Here is a 25,348-nt window from a genome sequence, read left to right as displayed (position 1 = left end):
GATACTACGCTAAACAACAAAAATATTAAAAAAACCGCAAACATAACGTGACTGAAATCCAGATTCTGACAGAAACTGAAATGACTCTTTCTGATCCCCTAGTTATTTCACATTCTGTGACAACCTCAATCTAATTTGCAATTCTTAAGTGTTAAGAACAGCATTTCAAAGTCAAATTTACCACTAAAGACCAGATACTTATGAGGTTGTTACCTAGTGAACTATAAATGAAAATAAAGCAACAGAAGTTGAAACCCAAGAAATAGCAAACTTAAATTTCCCAACCAGGAAAGCAATGAAAGCCAAAACAGGAACCCCTGAAAAAAAATGCTACTGTCATATTTTGCCAGCTAATACACAAACCCAAATATTTCCTAATAATAGAGAAGTTGAAGGCCAATTCCCAGCAATCAGATGTGTAATCATATAACTGTTGCAGAACAAATATTATTTGTTTTACATTACTGTAATTATTATCAATATTACTTATGTTATTTGTTTTACATTACTGTAATTATTATCGATATTACTTATTTAAGCTCTCCTCAGCAAATAATCTTTTCCTTAAGTGAAAATAGGGAAAAAAAAGAGAGGAAAAATCCACAAAAATGGAAAAGAGACATGTACCACGTAGCCAGGATGCTCTTGTTTCATTGCTGAGATGCTCAGCCGCCTAAGCACTGCCTTCATCCCGTCACTTCAGCTCCTATGGAACAGGTACCAAATACAAAGAAAACGGAAGCAAGTACCATCACCTGCCACCTCCGAGGCGCTGAAACTCAACCGCCCTTTTCCTCTTGGAGGTGCCACCCTTCCAATAAGAGCGGCTGGATGCTTGTGGGGCTGAAGCAGGTTGAACTGTGGCCGCTCAAGAGGTCAGATGACGAATAACCATACCTACGTACACACGCGCTCTATTTAACCACACAGCTGGTGCACCTGTCTCAAGACTGATACTATAGCATCTTTTGTTCTTAAACTAGTCCTTAAACCTCAAAACCCCACCTGTACTGCAAAGCTAGGCACGTGTTCCTCATTTGTAGATGCAACACAACATTACTCATGGGCATCCACCTTCAGGGAAATAAATATCTTGTGGCTTTACCTGAATTTTGAAGAGATTTGGTCTTTAAACTAAAAAAGTGACACGCACCCAGCAAGCCTCATCTATCAAAAGGATCCTTTGACGAGCAAAGCTTCACTGAACCGTATGCAGCGATAAGCATGACTTTAAACTGTGCCTCAGTGCATCTGCTTGATAAACCGATTTCAGGAAAGGAAGGAGACAAGAAAAAAAAAAAAAAAAGGTGTTCTGAAGCTGTGCAAAAGCAACCCACCTGTGGGAAACAACTCCAAGCGAGAACCACACATCCAGGAGTGTTCATTCGGGTTCCAGTGGCACTGGAGTCCGCTCTTTGCTAGCGTGAAGCAGAAGCCAGGACCGTGCGCGCGGGCACTTGTATAGACAACTTTTAAACAGGTTAAGTTTACTTAAATTAGTAAGTTAAAATAAATTGATACCATACAGATTTAAAACCGCTTTGCGTCAATTTTATAAAGAGGAATAAGTTACCATGAGATAACAAGTTATAATTACAAGTATTAGACCAGTAACTGCGCCCTTCTCGTGGCCTGTGGTAAGCAAATTAAAACAACTAAATACCTACGCATGCACGCCCGTGGGCAGGTACCGCAGATCGGTAACTGCCCTTACTCACATCACAGCCCTTTCAGAATACGGGCCGCAAGATTGTAAGCCCAGGCAAAAAAAGCAAGCGTGGCCCTGAGCGGGCAAAAGAACTCGCACCGTAAGCGTGTTCACAATCTCACCTACGCCACATAAAAAGCCGGGGCAGGTTGGACGCGATGCTTAGCCCAGTTCCTGCTCTGCACAGAAGCTTTCATGCTTAGAGACTCGTTTAGGTAACACGACATCAAGGCGGATGCAGAGAGTTTTGGGTTGTTCACAGAAGCTTTCATGCTTAGAGACTCGTTTAGGTAACACGACATCAAGGCAGATGCAGAGAGTTTGTTGGGTTGGTTTTTTTTTTTTTTTAAAGGATGAAGGCAAACTGGACAAAAAGTTGTCAGGAAATAATGAATGGCCGCTTGCGTGTTTCTCACGGCACGGTCTGAGTTACTGTAGGTACTAACGTATCCGGGCTCAGCAGCCAGCCGGCTTCAGCAGCCCCAGCAATCTCTACCATCGTGTAACAGATTTCTAGCTTTTAACGTCAAGCTCCTTAAGCTATATCGAGATGCATCCCATTTGCCTCTCTAAGTCTGAAGAGACTATTTTGCACTATTTATAAATACGATGCAGTTGGGGACCCGCTCTCCTCCATAGCACGCTTATTGTTAGCTAGCCGGATTTATTTCTCCGACAACTCTGACTTCACACTCTTTATCCTCACAAACTGCAGCTGTTCAGCAGGTTCAGACAAAACGAATTTGCTACCGGCGTAGCTTCTAAGTCAGCCACGCCAAAAGAGGGGAAGAAGAAGAAACTAGTATATAATTATATACCTGCTTCCTCCTACGGATCTCAGAATCTGTGAAGCTTCCAGGCTGCTTCTCTTCCTATCTAATTCTCCTAGCTAAAAGTACCCGTTAGGAACACCGTCAAGTTTCCTCTGTTCCCTCTCTACCGTGAATTTTTCTACAGGATTAATATGCCTTTCAGCTATAATTTAAATTGCACGTTACATCCAGCATTTTAAAAAGGACAGGTTTTTACTCGTAGCATGCCAAGGTAGCTGAGATTTTCTATTGCCCTCTGCCTGAATAGAGTTCCTCATGGAGCAGGAGGAGCTAAAAGTCAGTGTTTGGGCCATATAGTAAGTCATAAATGCTGACAGGATAAACATTCAGGGGCATGCTTTCCAGAGACCACCAAGCAGAAATCTTCGGAACAAATCCATTCACTCGAAGTAGTCAATACTACTTCTACAGTTGCTTCTATTCCCTATCAAAACGTTCAAAGGTTTAAATCAGTCTCAAATTCTGCGATTCACAATGCAATACACGAATACTGCCTGCTTCAGTTTGCGAGCCGCGAGCTTTTAAGCTAATCGAAGTCAGACTGAGCTACTCTGTGCCAGAGAAACGGCTTACGTCTTAGTTTTCAAAACGATGAAAAGCTATCGTTCGTTTTCCTACGGAAGACATTTGCCTTGTATTATTTAAACAGGGCTTTGCATTCAGGAATTCAGAAGAGGAACCGACACTGCCTTTTGGCACTGCTTCCTTAAAACGCTGTATAATCAAATGCCATCTCTAATGCAAGATCCCTAGTGCAACGTATTACTGCATCGCAAGCGTGTGGTGGAAAGAGGTATGAGCAGAAGGTGGCAATAGAGCATCAAATCAAAATCTGTATACGTTTTACTCACGATTAGGTGCTTGCTGTCTCCACAAAACACACGCATACGCACGGGTCGTACACCTCCACTGAAAACACAACGTGATTTAGGCATGATTTCTTATGGCAACGTTACCTTTGTGTGAAAGTAGACGCAAGAAAAGCGCCTTTCTCCTTGGGCGGCTGACATAATTACAAGACTTTCCTAACCACTTCAGCATGCTGCCTACATGGTTCCCTGCATCTATCAGAAAAATACTGAAAACAGGTTTTTTGTGCAGTTTGTCAACAGAAAAATTTATTATAAGCCTACGTACCCCCGGCTGAAAAGCCGAATTTTAAGCACCTATCTTACAGCTCGAGTTGAAAAGTGTTGTTACACTTTATACAATAATATTCCCCTTCGTTTCTAAAAAGTCATTTCTTGAGCGCTGCTGGAGAGAGTACGGAAAACCTCACTTTCCTCTTTCCGAGATTAAAAATGTTTTGGTTTAACACGTAACTGTTAACCAGGTAACCACACAGAAATTAAAGCTCATCTGAAATTTGTAGTCAAGCTTGAAAACATCAGCCCGTCAGTACCCAAAACTGTCATTTCATACTGCTTCATAGAGAGTCTTCTCCAATACATAAGGATTGCCTTAAATTCCCTTTTTGTGTCCTCATGTCCAGCCTTTGATCAAAGGCAGAAAATAACAGTAATAAATAATAATTATTGTTGTTGTTATTATTATTCTTTGGAAAGGAGGGAGGACGTCGCCTCCGCAACCCAGCAGGCTGAGAGCTGGGTGGGCAGGTGGCCCCTCGGCCAGGCACAGTGGTGACGGCCACGCCGGGGGACAGACCGATGGACCACGGACCGACCCCGCCCGGCACCCCCCGAGCGGGCGGGAACCGCACCCCGGCGGGGCGGCAGGACCTCCCTCTTTCGGCCAAAGGGACGCGAGGCAAGTAGAGCCACCACGCACTGCCTGAAGAAATGACGATTTGAAGGCAACTAGGATTATTTTTTTTCCCCACCACGGTTCTGACGTAGACAAATACAACGGGATAAAACAATGGGGGGCGGGATCATTTTTACCGGTATCTCACATGCAACATTTCAAAGATGCAAGATGTTACACTGCGAGCAAAGATAAGCCTTTTTTTAAACGCTGATCTTCATGCACTGCAGAAAACAGTTTTTCTAACGTTTCACAACATTTGACGTTGTTATTTTGAAGCTCTGCATCCGTTTTCCGGTTTCAAACCTCTCGAAATAAAGATTCTTCTTAACATAAACATGGCAATTAAACAGAAATCTTCCTAAAGTGGCCCTGAGCCGGTGCCCTGCTTTCGCTGGCCAGAGCCCCGGGGGAAAGCATGTGCCCAACATGCTGCCCGCAGCTGAGCAGCTCCAGCCCTTCAGGGTTTTAAATGACTCAAAGCCTTCCCTGGTAACCCACGCAAAATTAAACCCCACAGAACCATGCTTACTAGCAATTACTTAGGTTTAAGCACTAGTGTTACAGGCACTGCTGAAACCCAAGCAGCGTGTCTCAGTTACACGCTTACTACGTGCCAACCCGGCAATATCACTGAAGACGAGGAGGGCACGTGAAAGCAGCCCGGTTAAAAAGGGGCAGCGGCTGAACTTGTACCTCACCAGCAAACGGAGGGGAACTGAGAAGCAAAGCCTGAGTGAAGTTCTCCCCGGCTCAATTACCAGCGACCGCGGCTGGGGACCGGCAGGTCCCGACGCTTGGGATCAGTCACCTGAGGCTGGAAACTGATATGCAGCGGGCAGCAACAATCTCTTCCTTCGTGTCTGTACAGCGATTATAACGCGCCAAGTAAACATTTCGGGCAACAACTCTAATGGCCTGCGAGTGCAGCAGCACCCCAGCGCTGCCAGGTGGAGATCGGTGTGAATACCGAACTATAAATACGTTCGCAGACTTTGGTCGCTGCTCATCCACCACAAAAAGGATCCCAGGAGCACGTCCATTGCTAGACATGTCATTTTCTCCATGTCACTGTAAAAGATGAGATTTAAGAAAACAACAAAGCCAAGCAAAGGGAAACAGTCGAAGTATCTAACATCCTAGAAAGCCTCCCAGACTTAAAGACAGCGTTAGCAAGCACTATTGAAGTGGCAAAGAGAACAAGATCCTCAATTAAGATTTCAAATGAATAAGTATCTAAGTGCATCGGTGTCTAGCTGCCTAATGTACCTGGAACCAACCTTTAAAACAGTATTTTAATATTGATGCACATTTTATAAATTAACCATTTAAACGCCACGATAAGCCATGCAGAACAAGCATCGGAAGGAAAGTTAACATACGTAAAAGCCGTCATTAGGCATTCACATGCGCACACGTTCTGCTAAAATATCAAAGTATCTCTTCGCAGCTCTAACTTCAGCTTGCTCGAACATTAAGCCAAGAACACCCATCCGGACGGGCGCAGGTGGCCATCCAGGGAGGCAGTCTGAGGACAGCAGCCTCCTGCCCGCCCCGGCCACCCGCACTGACGCCCCGGGACCCTGGCAGTGGGCACGCCGCGCGCTCGTCTCCCTCAATTTCCAGTTAAGCTGTTACCGCTGAGCACTCAAATACGTGAAAGGACATTTTTAAGGCATCCCCAGAGACTGTTTTCCCCCCAATGGCACTATCCTCACCACTTAAGTCACTGTTACCCCATTGCAGTCTTCTGCCCAATTATACTTAATTTATTAGCACACCAATTTTCTGATAAAGGGGGGGAGGTTGGAGGCAGCTGCTGTAAATCAATATAGTACCGCTGAGCACTCAAATACGTGAAAGGACATTTTTAAGGCATCCCCAGAGACTGTTTTCCCCCCAATGGCACTATCCTCACCACTTAAGTCACTGTTACCCCATTGCAGTCTTCTGCCCAATTATACTTAATTTATTAGCACACCAATTTTCTGATAAAGGGGGGGAGGTTGGAGGCAGCTGCTGTAAATCAATCTAGCTCAATGAATTTGGTCCAAAGCACATATATTCAGCTTTTTATCCTAGAATCGTTCTATACATTCCTCCTTTGTGAGTGAACCTAGTTTTCCAATTTTCCAATCAACCTATAAAATACCTTAGTCTTTTCCTTTTTTTTTTTCCCCTCCTCATGAAATAAAGAGCTACAATCCTCATTAAAAAAAAATCAAATCCATATGCATCAGGAAGTTGTCACAAGTTATTCGCATGGTATTATTCATATCAATAGACAGGCAATTTCAAGACCGTGTTCTTCTGATACAGCTGAAAACCTCTTCCAAACAGCACACGCTTCTTCCATTGAGATTAAGGAGTTTTAAAAAGGAAAAAAAAAAAATCATGGGACGATGATCCCCTCGCCAGCAAATAATAAAATTAGTAGTAGACACTGTCTGAACAAAACGGTCCGGTTTGCTTAAATATTCGTAACTTATTATTACTGAGCAAAATGAAGCAACTAAAACGTAAAACAGGAAACAAACGATTAACTAACTGTTGGATATTCTTTAAAAAAAATAAAGGGTAAGCTACATAGCATAGCAACCAACGCTTACTAATCTCTCCATTACCAGTGTTTTTAAATAACTCAGCTCCACTGCTATCACAGCTACAGCTTCCTGACTGGTTAACAGATAAAGAACGTTATTCAGAAGCTATTTCTTGCCCTGGCTTGTTGTCTGGCTTCGTGACAGCATTACACGGCCCCAGCTCGCCGACAGGCTGGCAGGGGACCATCGTTCCCGTTTAACCTTCGTGCCAGAACCCTGGCCTTTATCGGAGAAATGTTGCACTTCAGTCCCATATAAATAACTCGGCTTCCCCTTGAAACATGGACCTGGACACAGTTGGGTCATTAACTGCATTTGCTACACGCTGTAATTGCCGTAATACGGGGGGAGTCCAGTTTAAGGGAAGTGACGAGTAAGATACATTTTGTTCTTTGGTGGTTGGGAACTATAAAGCAGATGAAACAGCACAAACTAATTCAAACAAAATGAAAGAGAGTAAGAAAGGTATGAAAGACATTTCCTTTTAAAAAGAAAAGAATTAATAACTCCTAAACGTTATTTTTCTTAATTCTCCGTGTCCATATCTCTTCAGTAAGTTAAAGTTGACTTACATGCCGTGAAAAGACTGTCACACACCCAAAAATAAGCTTTGTAATCACCAACCACCACCCCCAAAACCTTGGAAAATCATCGTTTTCAAGCTGATTTTATACCAATGACGTAACCAAAAAAATAAACTGACATATGTGTTAGGAGAGAGCAGCTCATATTTGAGAGCACATCCCCAAGATTGGTAGCACGAGTTTTAAAGGAACAGTAATGGGAGAACTGTCAAAACATTTATACTCCATACACGCGTGAAAGCGAATGAAACTCCATTTTAGCGGAGCGCGTACTTTCACATCGACGTGGCACTTACGTAAATGCATGGACTTGTATTTTACTCTATCTACAGCCCTTGAAAGGTACCGTCACGTAGGACTCAAATTCAATTCCTGTTACTACACAGATGCCTTTTGGCAGTATTTATTTTACTAGTAAAAATTTATTGGTAACACTTTGATGTGCCAAACTATTTAAACAAGAGCCTTTTTTCCTACCAGCGCTAGCATCCAGTTGTTTTGCTGGGTGAGATTATGACTGCGCAGGGTGTATGAACAGCGGCGTTCGAGCAACTCCTAGCGCTGCTAGAGCACTGCCAAGGAGATCTAGAAAATACCAGATGTCATACACAGGTTAAGAGCTGTATTACCGCACTCGCGCCGCTACTGTTGAGGACACGCTGCAGCCCAGAAGGCCAGACGCCAGCGTAAGGGATGGTGCTTCGCTTCCTTCTAAAATCGCCACGACGTCAGCGCATCACTTCAGCTCTCGGCATTTTCATCATTTTGCCCACTTGCAACTAAAGCAGAAATCGTTTAAAGAAGAGCAGAACATCATCTTAAAAGTTCCCAACTAGGAACTAGACAGGCTAGACTAAATTCTTACGCTAACTGATGTTACTGCCGTGCTGCAGAGAGCAATGTTTGCAGATCGTCTAACAATTTGCAGTGTAAGGGCAAGTTGCTTGTTACTACACCGCACTTAAACACTTTCAGTGCTTGGAGTCTATCTCAGGCTGACAGTCTAGCCATATAAAAAAAAAAATTGTGTGTGCAGAACAGATTGTTTTAAGAAAATTCTTACCACCATTTCGCTTAAAACCTCTGGAATATTCATGCTTTGGAGCACAGACTTAAAAATCTGGCTGCCATGTCAGGGATAAGCTTTCTGCCATCCCCACGAAAATCCATCCAAAACTGAACAAGTCACAAGCCTCTAAAAACGCAGCTTACATTTAACGGTACCGTGTCTTTCCTGCGTATAGGGCTTTTCATCACGAGTTCTCGACACTCTTTGAGACGAGCACTTGGCTATCATTTTGCCACTTCTTTAAACAGAACTTTACAAGGTGAATAATCCTTTTCCGTAAGGTTCGGTTTGCATTCGGCATCGCCTGCCCCCTTCCGTCCCTGCTGACTTTTGAACCGTGCTTGTGCTATCGCTCCGTGTTGCCCCTTGCAAGCGGGGCAAGTGCTTCAGAGCAGAAGGAAGATGCTCTCTCCCAATACTCCTGCCACGTGCTACACATCAAGGGAGAGGACAGACCACCCTGCGTGTGAAGGGGCGAAGAGAAGGACGGGAAGAACACACAGAGAAAGTGCGAGGAGCAGGACAGGGCAGAAAGCAAGAAGAAGAAGTAGTTGCATACGCTTACAGATGCTACCAGACCTTCCACTACAACCCAAATGGGCGTACGGTTCCTGCCCTATCCCCCCAGTGCCGCAGGCTCACAGGCTCAGGGGGAATTGTCCCGGCGCTCCCGGCTGTACTGTTGGCGCGGATGGAAGAAAGCTGTGCTATACTGCTGAGGAGTCCTACCTTGCCGGGGACCTACCCAAAGGGAATCGGTTTGGCTCCACGGGATGAGGCTCTGCTCCCCACTTCTGATGCATTTTCTAAGTTTCTACACTTTAACAAAGTTATTTTAAAATAGTATCAGGAAGCTACCAAAAAAAAAAAAAAAGAAAAAATCCTTTTCAGTGATTGACATGAAAGACAGGATCAACACATAATGCCAAAAATAAGAAAATAAAGTACATTAATTGCTTGTGCTACAGAATCAACAGATGCTTTTTCACAAAACTCCTGCATCATTCAGCACACAAAATGGATGGAGCTCCCTCGGTAAGAGCTTGCTATTTTATCTTCACTTTTCCAACCCAGCTGCGACTACGAAGTTACTCATTTCCTGATTGCTTCCTTTTGAAAGCTAATATTTTATAAAGCAAGCCGTACGTAGGAGAGAAAGAGAACTGTCAAGACAAACAGTCAGCTCCTGCAGAGACTCAAATGCCTCGTCATTTGAATAAGGATTTCTGTCTTCACCACGTGGTATTCTTTTCCAGCGTTCTGGTTTTGTTCTTGATCGTATGCCCGTACTCAGGACAATACTTCTGCTGTAGCAATAACTACCCACATTCTTCAACATCACCGTTTTCCTTTGTACGCCTTGTATTTCCCCCCCCCGAATTTAAGAACACATCCTATATTCCAGGACAGCAGGCTTCCTATTTCCCACCCCAGCGACTGGAACAGAGGTGGTGGCAGGAATTGCCCTTCGTTTAGCAAGACGGAAGGGGTTTACCTCCGCTCGAGGAGGGACAAGTTGGTGAAAAAGAAAACCACTGAGGGTTGTTAAACACACAGAGACAATATCCAGCTCGGGAAACCCCCTGAGCTGAAAACAGCTGGAGGCTGGGAGATTATTCGGGGGAAGCATCAGATACGCTTGCCCTGCTCTTGCTCTTCCCCACGCACCAGGCTGTGGCTATTGTTGAGGAGAAAACACCGAAAAACACAGACCCTCAGGCCTGATCTTGAAATGCAGCTTTTACGGACGGCAAACATGGTTAGGATCTGAACGCCCAGAGAGAGTTTATCTCATTGCGTGCTTTCAGACCGTCTGAAGAATAAGGCAAGCAACAGTTCATCGAGTAACGGTGTATTTACAGCTCCAAGGCTATCACTACCACTGAAGTGATTTTAAAAAACATCAGTTGACAAAACAGAAAGAGGAATGAGAACAAAGTAGCTTGTTTTGTAAATTTTTGGCCACGTCAAGAGGTCGTAATCTCCGGACAGACCAACTCCTGTTGTAGAGTTAGGAGAAGATACGGAGCGAACGGCAGGTCCCAGCTCACCCTCCTAACAGGGAGATACAGCTAGCGCTGTCACATACTCCGATGTTAACCTTTTCCTAAACGGGAGGATCATTTCTTCCTCCTCCTCTGAAAACACCGTCTGTGCATCTCCTGGATGGTACTGGCCTTCCTTGGACGCTTTCTGCTATTCTGTTCCCGATACCTTCCGGGACGGGTGTCCAAAGTCAAACATTATTTCTAGAGGATCCTACATCAGACTTTCGTTTCAATATTTGTCCACTTCTTTACACAAGGCAAAAATCCAGGTTTTCCACCTGCTACTCCATTTTAAAGTTTCGGAAGACTAAGGGCTGAGTCCAAAAATCATTAATTGCTGTCCTCGGAGAGTTACTGGATGGGGACCCCAGCAACTTCTTCCGCTGCACGCCACCTCGCACTCGCCCGCAAGCAATTTCTCCCGTCAGAAGGCGCAGCTGCAGGTTCTCAGCAACTCCATAGCCACCCACCTAAGCTTTGCATCGCTCGCAAAAGGCACTGCTCGGTTTCTTTTTTTATTTCCGCTGTTCGCATTCACTTAAAAACCTCTTCTGTAACAAACGGTAAACAGAGTCCTTAGCAAGTACCCAGTTTCCATCTAAAAAAATGGCTGTTTATGTCTAAGTGCTAAAGAAAAGAGCTAAAACGTAGCGGGAAGCGTCTATCGCCCACTGCTGTGCCGGAGTTTATCCAAGTGCTTGGGGTTTTTAACTCAGCTACATCAGCTGGCTGCCCTCTGAGAATTGGGAGAGTCATTAACATTTGCTAATACCAAATCATGAATATGAACACTCTATACCCATTCACATGCGCATATATATACATATATACGTATAGACACACACACTTCCATATTTTTTTTTTTTAAATTAGAAATGTTTGGGGAAAATACTAATTGCACAGCTTTGATATTTAGAATACACAACAACTTCCTCCCTATCAGTTTTATGACCTTTTTAGTTACTATAATTACCGTTACAGCAGATCGTAATTTGTTCTCATGGCTACAAATTAATGAGACAAATTGCTGTGACATTACAGTCTGAGCAAAACAAGAGCAGACAAGGAGGCAGCCCAGCTTTCAGCAGCTTCTTCAGCTAAAAGGCTCCGCGTACACAAAGGAAATAAAAATTACCACTTCTACCTTCGCGTCGCCACCTCTGCAGCGATGCAGGTCTCTGAACCGCAGACGTTACAGCCGCAGGCAAGAACTACAGAGCAGGTTCGCAGTCACTTCAAAATATATGCACTAAGTGTCAGCCCTTTCCCCTCCTCCCCCTACCCAGGTAAATCTGGAGAACGGCTTTTGTGAGGGAGGAAACAGATTGCTTATGCAACGGTTCATTAAAGCTTTGCATTCCTAACCCGAGGTATACACTGGGGGCAATTATTTTGTTATCTCAGCTTGCTCCCTTTTTAGTAGATGAAAAGTTTGGGGTATTACAGGTTTTTTTAAATTATTATTTCATGCCATTGTAAAGTAGTCTAGGGAAGCCAACGATTTATAAAAACAGGGATATTAACTACCTGCCACTGATACTTTATGAAGGAAAAAAGCCTACCCTATCCACTACAGCGAAAAGTGATGAGACTGACCTAGATCACCCTCAAATGCGTCAATGGAAACCTTTCTACCGTTAACACTTAGGTCTAACACAAACCTCAATTCCAATTCACTTTGCACGGACTCTTGAAATGCAGCCAGTGAAACAATAACCTTCAGAGAGAAGAGAACATGCGTGAAGCACTCGGATTGACAGAACATTAGGTGTGCATTTTTAAGTGGCACTTAAAGACTGAAGAGTGAAATCTCTGCAGTATACAAATACGCTTTGTATACTAAAGATAGGCACAAGCTTCAGAGGATGACTTGCGACACCCCCAAATCTTTGGTGGCGTTTGAAACCCTGACAAAGTTGTATACCTTGGCCCCGTCTTCAGCCTCTACCTCTGCCAGAAATAGCACTGGAACATGGATGGAGAAAAGCAGAAGCAACGATATTCTGCATTTACATTTCATTTAAGATTGTTACTACCTACATTCCAGCTTTTACTCCCAGCCAACAGTTAATATACCGGGCAGAAGATGTAGCATCGCCTCCTAGAAGGTTTTGTCTAGCTGGAGGGGAGACCGCTTGGAGACAAGAACAGCCTAAAATGGTTGAACTGCAACTTCCAAAAGACACCAGGGATTATCCTTGCTCGATTTACTGGGCTTACCTGTTCAGTGCTACGGGTATATAAACATTTGCAATGCTGCTGGATCAGCATTATGATACGATCGCAGGGGCGGTTGTCACGGTAGCTCGCTGCTGCTGTTTAAACATAAGGGAAACGCGGAATGCCAAAAAGCTACTGGTATCCAATTAATTTGTCAGGAGCATTTGGAGAAAGTTTAGTTTCCCATTCTTCTTCACCTCTTAACGCAAAGTCTCAACTAAAACTGCCCATTTATGCTGCTGGATCAGCATTATGATACGATCGCAGGGGCGGTTGTCACGGTAGCTCGCTGCTGCTGTTTAAACATAAGGGGAACGCGGAATGCCAAAAAGCTACTGGTATCCAATTAATTTGTCAGGAGCATTTGGAGAAAGTTTAGTTTCCCATTCTTCTTCACCTCTTAACGCAAAGTCTCAACTCAAACTGCCCATTTAAAAAAAAAAAAAAAGCAACATCCCCTGGCATATATGAAAGGATTTGCAAACTGGGGGGGGAGAGGAAGAAAAAAAGTCAACCAATAACCACCTGAAACATTAAAACAAGGAGAATATATTTAAAAGTAGCTCTGAAAAGCGGAGACCTCTGTTTTCAACTCTTCTGGCACAATAAGGAAACGGCAAAAACTGCATGAGAACAAAGTGTTTTCTCTATGTATGTCTATAAACAGAACGTAAGAAGTTTGGCTGGTAAGAACTACCCATTCTCTCACTGGAAAAACAACGTCCTTTTGACTGCCACGCTTGTAGTAAAAGAAAATAAGATTTTGGCAGAAAGGGTAAGACAGATTAAAGAAAAAGGCAGCCAACCTGTTGCTCTTTGCAGTCAATGCTTCACACGTCAAGTTTTACTTTATGTCTGGAAAACGAGCCATGGAAAGGCTTAGGACCATATCGGACACTTCCTCAGGATTTATACCTTGGGCTCTCTTTTTAAATAAAGCGAAGTCACTTTGGGAGATCTTGGCCTGTCTGATGTGGCTTCTTCCTTGTATTTTTATGCCCAGGGAAAAAGAAAAGAAAAAAAGCACCAAACAAATCAGAAGAGAACAAGCCACAGAAGGGCCATATACAATCTGCTTCTTAAACAGTGACTACCTCAAGCAAGAGATGCTTTCCGCACCCATTTTTCTTCCCAGCTACTAAACTGAAAGCTATTTTCAAGCGTGGCTACACAACATCTTAAAACAGCTTATACTCATTCACAGTGCAATCATTCAGCCCTTGGCCAACATATCCTGTGTGAACCTCATGAGGTTCAACAAGGCCAAGTGCAAGGTCCTGCACCTGGGTCGGGGCAACCCCCGGTATCAATACAGGCTGGGGGATGAAGGGATTGAGGGCAGCCCTGCCGAGAAGGACTTGGGGGTACTGGTGGGTGAAAAGCTGGACACGAGCCAGCAATGGGCGCTCGCAGCCCAGAAAGCCAATCGTATCCTGGGCTGCATCCAAAGCAGCGTGGCCAGCAGGTCGAGGGAGGGGATTCTGCCCCTCTACTCTGCTCTGGTGAGACCCCACCTGGAGTCCTGTGTCCAGCTCTGGAGCCCTCAGCACAAGAAAGACACGGAGCTGTTGGAGCGGGTCCAGAGGAGGGCCGCGAAAATGATCAGGGGGATGGAACACCTCTCCTGTGAAGAAAGGCTGAGAGAGTTGGGGTTGTTCAGCCTGGAGAGGAGAAGGCTCCGGGGAGACCTTAGTGCAGCCTTTCAGTACTTAAAGGGGGATTATAAAAGAGATGGCAACAAACTTTTTAGCAGGGCCTGTTGCGACAGGACAAGGGGCAATGGCTTTAAACTAAAGGGGGGTAGATTCAGACTAGATATAAGGAAGAAATGTTTTACGCTGAGGGTGGTGAAGCACTGGCACGGGTTGCCCAGAGCGGTGGTGGGTGCCCCATCCCTGGAAACATTCCAGGTCAGGCTGGACGGGGCTCTGAGCAACCTGATCTAGTTGAAGATGTCCCTGCCCACGGCAGGGGGGTTGGACTAGATGAGCTTTAGAGGTCCCTTCCAACCCAAACCGTTCTAGGATTCTAGGATTCTATGATCCAGCTTCCCACTCCTTCTGGTGGCAGTCTAGGTTCAAACCTAGTGCTGGACACTTGAATTATCCTGTGTGCGTTATGGCCCATTAGCTTCCATTTCTGACGGAGCGGTCCCTCTTCAGTTTTATTCAGCTTAGCTGGTAATTGCCCCAGCATCTGAAAGCATTCCATGTAAAAATCAATAGCGAGAGGGAAATACTTTTAAGTCTTCATAGAGACTCTGGAAATTCTCCCATTTTGTAGTCACAGAGCCCAAGGAGACCAGAAGAAAATAACCGTGACTTCTTCGTGCTTATTTTGGTTACAATAAAAATGCTTTTCCTTACATTTTGTAACACATGCCACATCATGATGGATTGAATTAATCATGAAGAAAATGAGCCTCTCGCATACCTACAAAGAAATACAAGGAGGCAAAAAGCAGTGCAACCTCACCATACACGGTTTCATTCTCGTTTTGAAGGAACAGTCTGAAGTCGAAGGGTAATTTATTCATTATGCCCATTCAAACTTTCACGTCCCCTGAAGCTGCCAACAAAAGTGCCATTTCATGTGAAATGCTATGCTGGTTTTTTCAGCTGTAGATATCTGTTCCTTAGAAAATTCAAACAGGCAGATAATAGTCACAACTTAAAATCACTGTATATCTAGACGGAATTTAAAGATAAGCATTTTGTACCCTTTTTAAACACAGCACAAAAATAAATATTAAGCTACAGCAACGCAACTGGAAGGAAAGGAGGAGTACAGCTAGAACTATGACTTTTCACAGAATCATAGAATCACAGAATGGTTTGGGTTGGAAAGGACATTCAAAGATCACCTCGTCCAACCCCCCCCCGCCGTGGGCAGGGACATCATGTTTTGTGACATACAAGCATTTCAGACACAGGCCTCAGAAGATGCAATTTAACTTTTAATGTACGCTAACAAACAAAGAAGACATCCTGAAGTGCTGCATCCACTTTTTAAGGAGGAAAAAATTAAAAAAAAAATAAATAAAAATAAAGGTAAGGTGCAGAAGTAAGATCCTTCTGTCACTTCTAAAAGTTCCCTTGCTCACTGTAAAAATCTTAATACAAGCATACACGTCCTCCGCTTCCAGCCTTTTTCACTAACATGACAATGGATTTATCTAAAGGAAAATACCACCAACAGAGCATGAGACGCACTCAAATAGCTAAGTTCTCAGAATCAGCGTGGATTAGAGGTCATCTCAGGCTCAAAAATATTTGATAAGAGGATCAGTTGTTCACACTGTGGAAACAACAAGTTTCCTTTCCTCAGACAACTTCTTTACCTACGTATCACCATTACTTGATAGAATACCAGTCCTGGTAAGCAACCGAGTGGTGTAAAACAAAGACCTTCACTACTTGTTGAAGTAAAGAAGAAAAGTAGTGTCGCATTTGTTACTGAGCACCTATGAATCAAACCTTCCAATGTATACAAATAAAAATACGGAAGCGTCCCACTATAGATTCATCAACACAGTTCTCCAGGTGAAACCAGGCTGTAGAGCATGGCCAGTTCTCAACTTTCCAAAACAACATGTAGGATCCAATTCGGTATTCATTTCAGTAAACCAAATCTCTCCCAGTGCTTGTAAGTCTAGTTATCAGGAGTAACCAATGAGTCAGTTTTAAACTAATTGGGCATTACACGCAGCTCCTTCCAAACTCCTCTAGAGTCAGGCAGACATATATCGGGAAACAAGATTACATCCTCTGTTGGCTCCAGTTCCAAAACTTGACTCCTCTCCATTGACGTTAGTTGGATTTAGCATGGAGGATTACCCTCTTAGTTCTACAGAAACCGAATCGAACAAGCATGGGGGTTTGGCCCAAAAACTGACACCGTGTTGCTTACAGTTATCAATACTGACTACTGTTGAATGAACCTAATATTCCTTAGTACTCCTTGCATTAAACAGAAAAGTAAATTGCCAAGCACCTCGAGACTTCAGTGAGTCTTACAAGCACCAAACCACTCTTTAAAAGTTTACTGGCATGAATACGCCCAGTATACTGTCAAGCTACAGAATTTGCCAGATGTTTCAAAAAATAAGACGACACAGCAAACACAGCTGTACCTTGTGTCTTTAGGAATCCAGGACAGATCCTTCAGCAGATAAATTCCAGACAGGAACTTTGCACTACTGCTGACCCATCAAATCTGTATCTATATATTGCAGCAAACTGCACGGAGGGTTTTCCTTCCTTGCTAGGTTTGTCCCGCTCAGATTTTAATACCCTTTTTTCCAGTGGATGAAGAGATTATAGTGTTAGCGTGGAACAGAAATCACAGTGACTGAATAGCTTAGCATGTAGAAATTGCACACTATCATGTAGAGTGCATTAGTTCATGAAGGAATACATACGTTCATAAAAGAAGCCTAACAAGAAAAAAAAATAGGGCAGGGACAATAGAGAGCTTTTTAATGGAAAGAGAGTAAATAATGTCTTTTATATTTGTCTTGTAAGTCATTCAGCAGGGAAACTCCTACTGCCTAGCTGTGCATCTGGAAGAAGTTAAAACCAATAAAGGTAAATCCTGTTCAGTAATTCACCTGCTCTCCAGAGTCACTGCTTAGCTCTATGAATATTATTTGCAAATGCAAACCATTATAGTGCAGCACTCTTCAACGGATTTGTATTAAAAAAAAAATATAAACCAGTTCATCTTTGTCATGAAGATAGTGTCATTCGATTCAACCCCCACATAGGGACAGCGAGCAGAGTTCGAGAAAACTCCCTGCCCACAGCTACTTCCCACTACTGAATGGCGCAGCGTGCGTTACCTTGACCTGCTAGCGAAGCACCACAAACACTTTACCTGCACGCTCAATAGCGTCACTGCAAACCAGAGAGGTAGAAGGACCAACGCAGGTTGGCATTTGGTTGATTGGCATGGGTTACGTAGATTAAAAAGTTGAGAATAGCATCCAGTTTCTCATTAGATGCTGATGTCACTCAAGGATAGCATGAACACCAAACACGAGCTTGCTCATTTTTACTTCTTTCAATCATTCAGTGAACAAAAGAAGGTTTAATCAACTGGTTTGTTGTTGGTTTTTTTTATAAAAAAAAAAAAAAAAGAGGCAAATATTCATTAAATATGTACTCAAATGAATTATTCGTGCATTCCTTTTCAGTCTAAAGTGAAATACCTTTTGCAACATGCTGGCCATTTAAATGTCAATTCTTCATGTCCCCTTCAGTTACTTACCTAAAAAGAAAAAAAAAGAAGGAAAAATACATAAATACATTAATTTTCCATGGTCTCGAGCCTATCATGAATACATACCTTACTCTCCACTGCTCCCCTTTAAGTTTTCAGTAGTTTTAAATTAGGTAAGACTATTAGGGTAATGCATTTTGGTTATATTATTAATTTATATGACACGTTTCCACTTCTGCTTCAGCTAAGCATTCAGTAACTGGATTTAAGAATTTTTTTCTTACTATTGCTTTTCTCCTCCCCAGTAAATGATTTCTAAATAAAAGCTACTTGATGCCATCAATAATTTGATTTCCACATTCTGTGTATTTACCCTGGGAAAAAAGCCATAATTGCAGTCGCAGTAATAGCAATATAAAACATTCAAGAAAAGCACCCCAACATGGTCTTCAGTACAGAAATTTGCGCAACTTCTTAACAGCTACTGGCAAAAAAAACACCCACATTTTGAGCAGACAGAGCACAGGACAGCAAACCATGAGACTTGAGTTGACAGACTAGTTCTATGAACTCAGGTGGAGCTTTCCCACCAATCTCCATAGGATCCGTGTTGTAACCACTGAGTTTCTTTTCAGTTCTGTCATTAGTCTGGCATGGCTTTGGAGATTAAACGATGGCGTATAACAGTAGGTACCGCTGCCTGTCTGAGGAACTAGTTACTAGTTACCAATGAGAAAGTAGAAGAAAGCTTGCTGTCACCGATACTTGCCTCTTCGCTCATTCACTACTCAATTTCACCCTCCTTACGGGCCCTCCCTTTTCCTCTCGAGCCATCAAAACCATTTCAGAACTTGGTGCTCTTTTCTTGCTTTTACCACGCTTCATTTTAGAAAGGAATAGTTGTATTCAAGGCTTTTCCCTTCCAAACTTCAAATTCCTAACGATAACCATGTCAACAACCAGAAGCAGCCAACATTTGTAATTCTTAAGTGATTAAGTTGAGGCGATCACAAGGGATTGGAATTGTACTTCATGTTTGCCCAAATGACAATACTCAATAAATCCATCCTGCAGTCCTGTCATTCTCTACGCTGTACAGAAAGTTTTGGTTACGTACAACATTAACTACTGTCCTAAAGCACTTTTAGAAGTGACTGCAAATTAAAGCACAAGCTTCTGTGACAGAATAGATGGCTTTCGAGAAGTACTTGGCAACACCAGCAAGCAATATATAACGACGGCGACAAAGAGAGACGGACCGGCGCACGCTATTTGCCAAGCAGGAGCCCCACTAGGCTCCCGCCTCTAACAAGTCAAAACACTGAGCTGGTTTGCAAGCTCATAAACCTGGGCTTGGTATGAAGAGGCTTGAATGTCTTCATTTTAGGTTTTTGTTTGCTTCCTTAGCTTTATGAGGATCACGTCTTTCAGGCTTTTTGCTTAAGGGAAGAGGACTAAAAACGTAGCTGAAAACCAAAGCCTGAAACAGCGATGTAAGCTGTAAGTAAGAGCTGTAATGGTTTGATCTATTGTTAGATGAAATCCCAGCAGAGCAATGGCTATTGGCACTACTAAATTCAAGTTTCATCTGGAAGACACTGGGGCAACAGTACATATAAGCCCCCAAAACCAGTAACAGAACCACACCCTTCAGTCAGGAGCAGCGAGAGCAGCATATGCATGACAAGCTCATGGTTCTCTTACAGAAAAACACGGTTTTCTGTGCCATTATACACTGCATTATGTTTTCAACCAGCCCTGAAAAAAACCAGGTAGGCATGAGTTCAGAACCTCCTAGAGGTCCCGTCCTCCCTTTCTCACCCAGGAGCGCTTGCCCAGAGGCCGAGCACCCGGATCGGAAAAAACTCCGGCGCAGCCTGGAACCGGCCCACGGGTGCCCAGCACGACTACGCGGGCAGAAGCAGCATCTTTGCGCAAATCTGAGTGACGGCACCCGTTCTTCTCCATAACCCATACAAGGAGACCGGGCAACAACCACAGGGGTCCGCATCTGCAAATCTCAAATGAATCTCAACTCGTATTTCTCCCCTCCGCACATCACCCGTTGCTCTTCTATGACTGAACTGCATTTATTATTACTTCTTGTCTATACTCAAACTGAAAATAATTTTAAAAGTTTACAATACACCCTATAAAAGGTATGATTGTCTTAGATGATCCTTAAACTACCCAAAATCTAGCCTTACAAGCACCGGTTCTGAAAAGAAAAATATTTCATATTGCATCCGTACCACCACTTTTGACATATGCTGGCTTCTCAGACATGTTCTTAACCAATACCACAAGCTGAAAGTTATAAGAAACGTAGGTGAAACCCATAACAACTAAATAGCTTTCATATCCGACCAAAAACTCATCTTCATTTCTTTAAATCATAACCCCATCCTGTCCAGCATTAAGCTTGCCCAAGCTTTCTGAAAAATTTCAGATGGAAATTTCACTTTTTCACATAATGTGCTCACACTGAACAGAGCATACAGGCTCAACATTAATTCTGCCTGTGCTCAACTAACTTTATTTTAGACTGAATTTTAAATCACTGCCAAATCCAGACATCTACCGCACAAGTTCTGCTGCTTCCACCTCCTGTCAGCCTACTCTGACGCCTCTGAACGAACACTTTTTCTTTTCCTGGCACAAGTCATATTTATCATCCTCTTTCAAAGCAGAAAATTTTGATCCTCTAGTCCATATGCGTGCACATGTTTAGTCTTTTTCAAGAGAAATGTAACTGCCAGCTACAATTCATACTTCTCCGGGGTATAAGCCCATTTTAGAATTTATAACGCTACTGTGCTCAACTACAAGATGTACTTAGCTGGATTTAACATGTACTACTATATACTTTTGTCCTTAAAATGACAGCTCAATGTATTATTGCCATCTGACTAGAACTGTCTGATGCAATGTGCTGGTTTTTAGGTTTGGTTCATTTTTTCCCCCCCCTTTCCCCTTTAAGAGGAAGCATAGTTCTCAAGGTTAGCGAGAAAACAAATTAATCCTGTTCATCGCAGGCACTCTTATTGCTAGTTTTCCTACAGTTGTTTGCAATGATTACCCACATACCCATTCCGCAGGTAATTCTGAGTCATATACAAAAACTTGAGTGACTTTTTTTTGCAGCGCCTTCTTTGCAGTTTAACAAGTTGGGAGGGCCCCGTACAAAAAGTACATAATCAACTTCGAGTACTACAGCTAAAGCTTATTGCTGTGGAAAAATATCTTTGTCCTTTGCCATTTGGCAAGTGTTACACTGATTCAAGTGCCTGGGGCTTACACCAGAAGAGCTAAAATCAAGACAAGCGCCCCTTGTTGCGTATTAAGAGTAATCATCAAGAATGCACATACTTGAGCTGTCCTTTGCCCATTCTAGCTGCAGATCAGAAGCATTCCACTCAAATGAGGTGTGCATTTCCCTTTTATCAGTGAAAAGTAGTTAGGCAGGAAACCGTGATCAGACAGACTCCAAATGAGGTCACTCATACGCTGATAATGAATCCCATACCATTTCTTTCACGTAACGCCCTTCATTTTGCACCTTTGCAACCCAAGGCATCTGAGGCTGTACTGATTCAGGAATGGTTTAGTGCAGATACGGGACGTAAGCTGTTAGACTTCGTTTGGCATCTCAACCGCTTCCTTCAGGGAACGCCAAGCCAAGGTCAAGCTGAAGGCACACTTGCTTGAGGGCAGGTGTTGCTCGCTGCTCCTAGATTCTTCTACCTCAGCTATTACCAGGTTTTGCAATTGTCACTACTTTTAGTTGACAACAGCTAAAGAGCTTGACTTGTGAAAGTAACCCAATTCTGTGCACTTACGCACATGATTAAATGGAACATAGACACGGCTTGAACCTCAACTTGTTCAAGAAAGCAGTTAAGCACACACTTGACCAACAAACTTCTGAAAATTTGTTCTGTGCATTACCCCGCGGAAGAACCACCTCTCAGTAACGTAGCCAGTGCCAAAGCGTGCAGTAGGTCTCCACAGATTTGTTTCAATAACACTTCAAGTCTTGAAGAGTACCTTCCTTCCCCCACAACAACAACCACCCCCCAACAACAACAAAAAGACCACCAAAAAAACCCAGAAAGATTTCTTTGGTCATGGTAGCATTCTGTATCTAAACCAGCCAAATATAGATTCTATACTTAGATTAGGCTGTAGGCTCAAGGTTGGGGGGCACTATGTTGAAGATCCTGTACGGAATCAGGTAAAAGAAGCATCTGAGCTCATGATGCCAACACACTGTGCAAGAATCCTTCCCGATCACCAAGCTCCGAGTTCTTCTAGACAGGCGTCTCAGTTTCTTCTGTGGAGCTGCTCCACTTTGTATAGTTAAATATTTATTGGGTTGTGGGGAAAGAGGATGCATAACGTGTGTCATAAAGCAGTGAAGAAATCAGAGTACTTGAGGAGCCACTAAAAGCTACATTACTGTTTCCTTCGGCATTTGAAGTCAATCTAGCAGTGCTGGTAAAAGATGTTCAAATGACTAATCTGCAAGTTGGGCTCCACCATTTGTATGAAGAGCTGATTGTGTCTTTTCACGCTCCCTCCTCCCCCTTTCTCCATAGCATACCGGCATATTACAAAACAACAGGACTGTCAGAAATGCTACCGTACCCAATAAGCACGGCTTTCTTCTTCTCCAAGAGAAATACGACCTCCACTGTAGAGAAAGAAATAAGGACCACGTTAGGAGCAGGTGTCATAATACCACCTTTATCCATACGACTCTAAGCCGCACCTTCCTCCAATTTTAGAGAAGGATAAAGATGCCATAGTTATTATGAATCAGGGAGGAAATCAGTATAACAGCTTAAACACTGAGCTCCTTGTGAAATAGAATTAGCGCTAATGGATGAGGCTGTCTCTTGTCTGTCTAACAATTAGAAGTGATCCTCCAAAAACTCTGACCGGAATTGTATTAACTAGCAATTACAGACATAAAGAGCTATGAGACTGACATCATATTTTTTCCTACTACTGCAGGGGACTTGAAATGAAAATAGTTTAGTCCCAATCTGTATACTGCCATCCGCTCTGTGAAACATTGACAAATCTCCTTCCTTCAGGATCTGTGTCCACCAAATTAGATTAAGTAAGAAGCTGCCTTACTTTCGAAGTACTCGTTCCAAGAGTCAGCAGTGGCTGGTGAAAATTAGATTAAGTAAGAAGCTGCCTTACTTTCGAAGTACTCGTTCCAAGAGTCAGCAGTGGCTGGGGAAGTCCTACTGTCTTACGTTGATCCCCCTCTTCATTATTTGGTGGACGGGGGATGAGCCAAAGCAGTTGAGTTCTTTGGTTTCCGTGCCCGTTCTCGTTATGCCAGGTTCTTGCATCTGCTTAGGGCACCTTATGCAAGAAGCAAATGCTGTGGTTTGGTTTCGTTTTTAAATTACAATGTGATTAAAAACCACGTTCTTCCAACGTAATAACTTTTATCTTTCACCATAACATATCTTGCGTTTAGAAATCTTATTTTGAACTAATCTTTTAAGAAATTCGGTGTTGTGTTTCGCTCCATCTTTTCTGCAAGGATTTATCCGTCTTCCCTTACTTTTGTTCCTTGATACCTTTACTTATTTATCCTGACACCTGCAACTCACTGAGGAAGTAGCCTGAGAAAAGCTGTATTAAATCCGATGTCACATTCCCCCAGCACTAAACATACCACACTTAGCACAACCGTAACGCCCACGTCAGCATTCCTATGCGGAAAGAGAGTAAACGGAAGAAGATCCTTACCACTATTATCTGCCTGAATAATTTTGTTTCTCATATATAAAGGAGGTAAGAATTGTTTTACCTTGGAAAACAAAGCTCTATAGCTTTGTGTGGGTGCTTGAAAGAGAGGGAAAGAAACAGCACTGTCTTCTCCACAGGGTTAGGGGTTTCAGGTTTGGGGGGTTTTTTCAGATTCACAGGAGACTTTCCATGTTAAAAAATAAAGAAAAATGTGCGTGAAGGTTCCCAAATCATTTTGGAAATAGTCTCCAGCTACTGGATATCACCTGGAGTATCTGCATCTCTCTAGGTACGCTTCTATAAGGAGGCTCTCTGCGGTTAAACCCCTAACTTTCTACATATGGCCACTGGGACAAAGAGAGGACGGATGACAGGGAGAAGCCGGCCATCGGCCTAGTAGCATTTTCCTGCTTTTGGAGATGTGAGTGTCATGATCTAGGCAAAAAGAAAGCCTGGAAAAGGAAACTTAGGATGGAGGTATCCAGGCAAGAGAGTGAAGATGGCACAGAAGCAGCTTTACGGGGGTGGGAGGCGTAAGAAGAGATCAAGAAAACCCAAGAATGAAGTGTTCTGAGGAACTGTTAAGGATGTGCAAGCAATCACTACGTGAGGTAACACGCTTATTAGCACACTAATACATGGAATTCCTTTGCACATATTTCTCTCCAAAGCTGCATGGAAAACTAATAGTCAACACAGGAGAGGAGGAGGGAGAGACAAGGAGGGAGAGAGGAGGCCAGCGGGAACGGGCAGGATGGGCAGGGTGTGCGAGAGGCTACAGAGGACGTTGCAGAGGGCCCAGGAGTTCACACATCCCACGCGTTGACTGCGCTCAGACGTCACTGCCCTGTCCCCTCCAGCTCGGTCAGTCTCACTCTTGCCCTTTCCACACAGGAAAGGCACCAAAAAGTGCATATCAAACCAGAAATTGAAGCCTCAGATCTCCTGGTCTCTCTTTGGAGTTTTCAGCTTTTGAGACACGATAACAGGCAAGCTTTGGGAGAAAACGATATTAAAAGAAAAAAATTATGCTGTGCAGAAAGGGTTTTTTTCCCCCACCGACAGGAGCAATCCTGGTATACTGACTTCTGAAAGACAGCGCAGCTTCATATGAACTCAAGCTTGGAACAGAGACGTGGTTTTAACACCTTTAGACCAAGTTCCATCACAGCACTCTTAGTCCATAGAGTCAAAGTCTGTACTGCTGCTTTAATCTTCGATTTTTAGATAGCTGCACGGATTGTCAGGAAAGGCAAGAAGCCAGAAAGAAGCTGCAGGCCTATACTCGTGACAGCAGCACCAACAATTACGCATCAGGAAGTTGTGCGAATCCTGTCAAATCACTAAGATCACGTCAAGCAAAACTTGGAGCAGCTACAGGAACAACAAACTCGCTCCGTGCATCTTACTTCAACTCCAGTGAGGCGCATTTGACTCACTCAAAAGAGCCGTTACACAGAGCAAGTCGCAAGCCAAAACAGCAGCCTACGAGAAGACAGAGTAATCTTAAATTATGGGGGTGGGGGT

The 25,348-nt window shown here is 43.3% G+C and overlaps 1 protein-coding gene across 1 annotated transcript in view; it reads right to left on the bottom strand.

The window, feature by feature from the left end:
• Positions 1-25,348, bottom strand: part of ANK2 (ankyrin 2) — a 371,191-nt gene that overhangs the window by 324,357 nt on the left and 21,486 nt on the right. The window contains exon 2 of the mRNA XM_019472961.1: positions 18,039-18,097. Coding sequence (XP_019328506.1) covers positions 18,039-18,059 — 21 coding nt within the window. The 5' untranslated portion in view covers positions 18,060-18,097. The remainder of the gene's footprint in view (positions 1-18,038; positions 18,098-25,348) is intronic.

This window comes from Aptenodytes forsteri, unplaced genomic scaffold (genome assembly GCF_000699145.1).
Source record: "Aptenodytes forsteri isolate BGI_AS27 unplaced genomic scaffold, ASM69914v1 Scaffold326, whole genome shotgun sequence".
Lineage (NCBI taxonomy): Eukaryota > Metazoa > Chordata > Aves > Sphenisciformes > Spheniscidae > Aptenodytes > Aptenodytes forsteri.
Note: the sequence above shows the minus strand (reverse complement) of the source record. Positions and strands in the feature narration are given on the sequence as shown.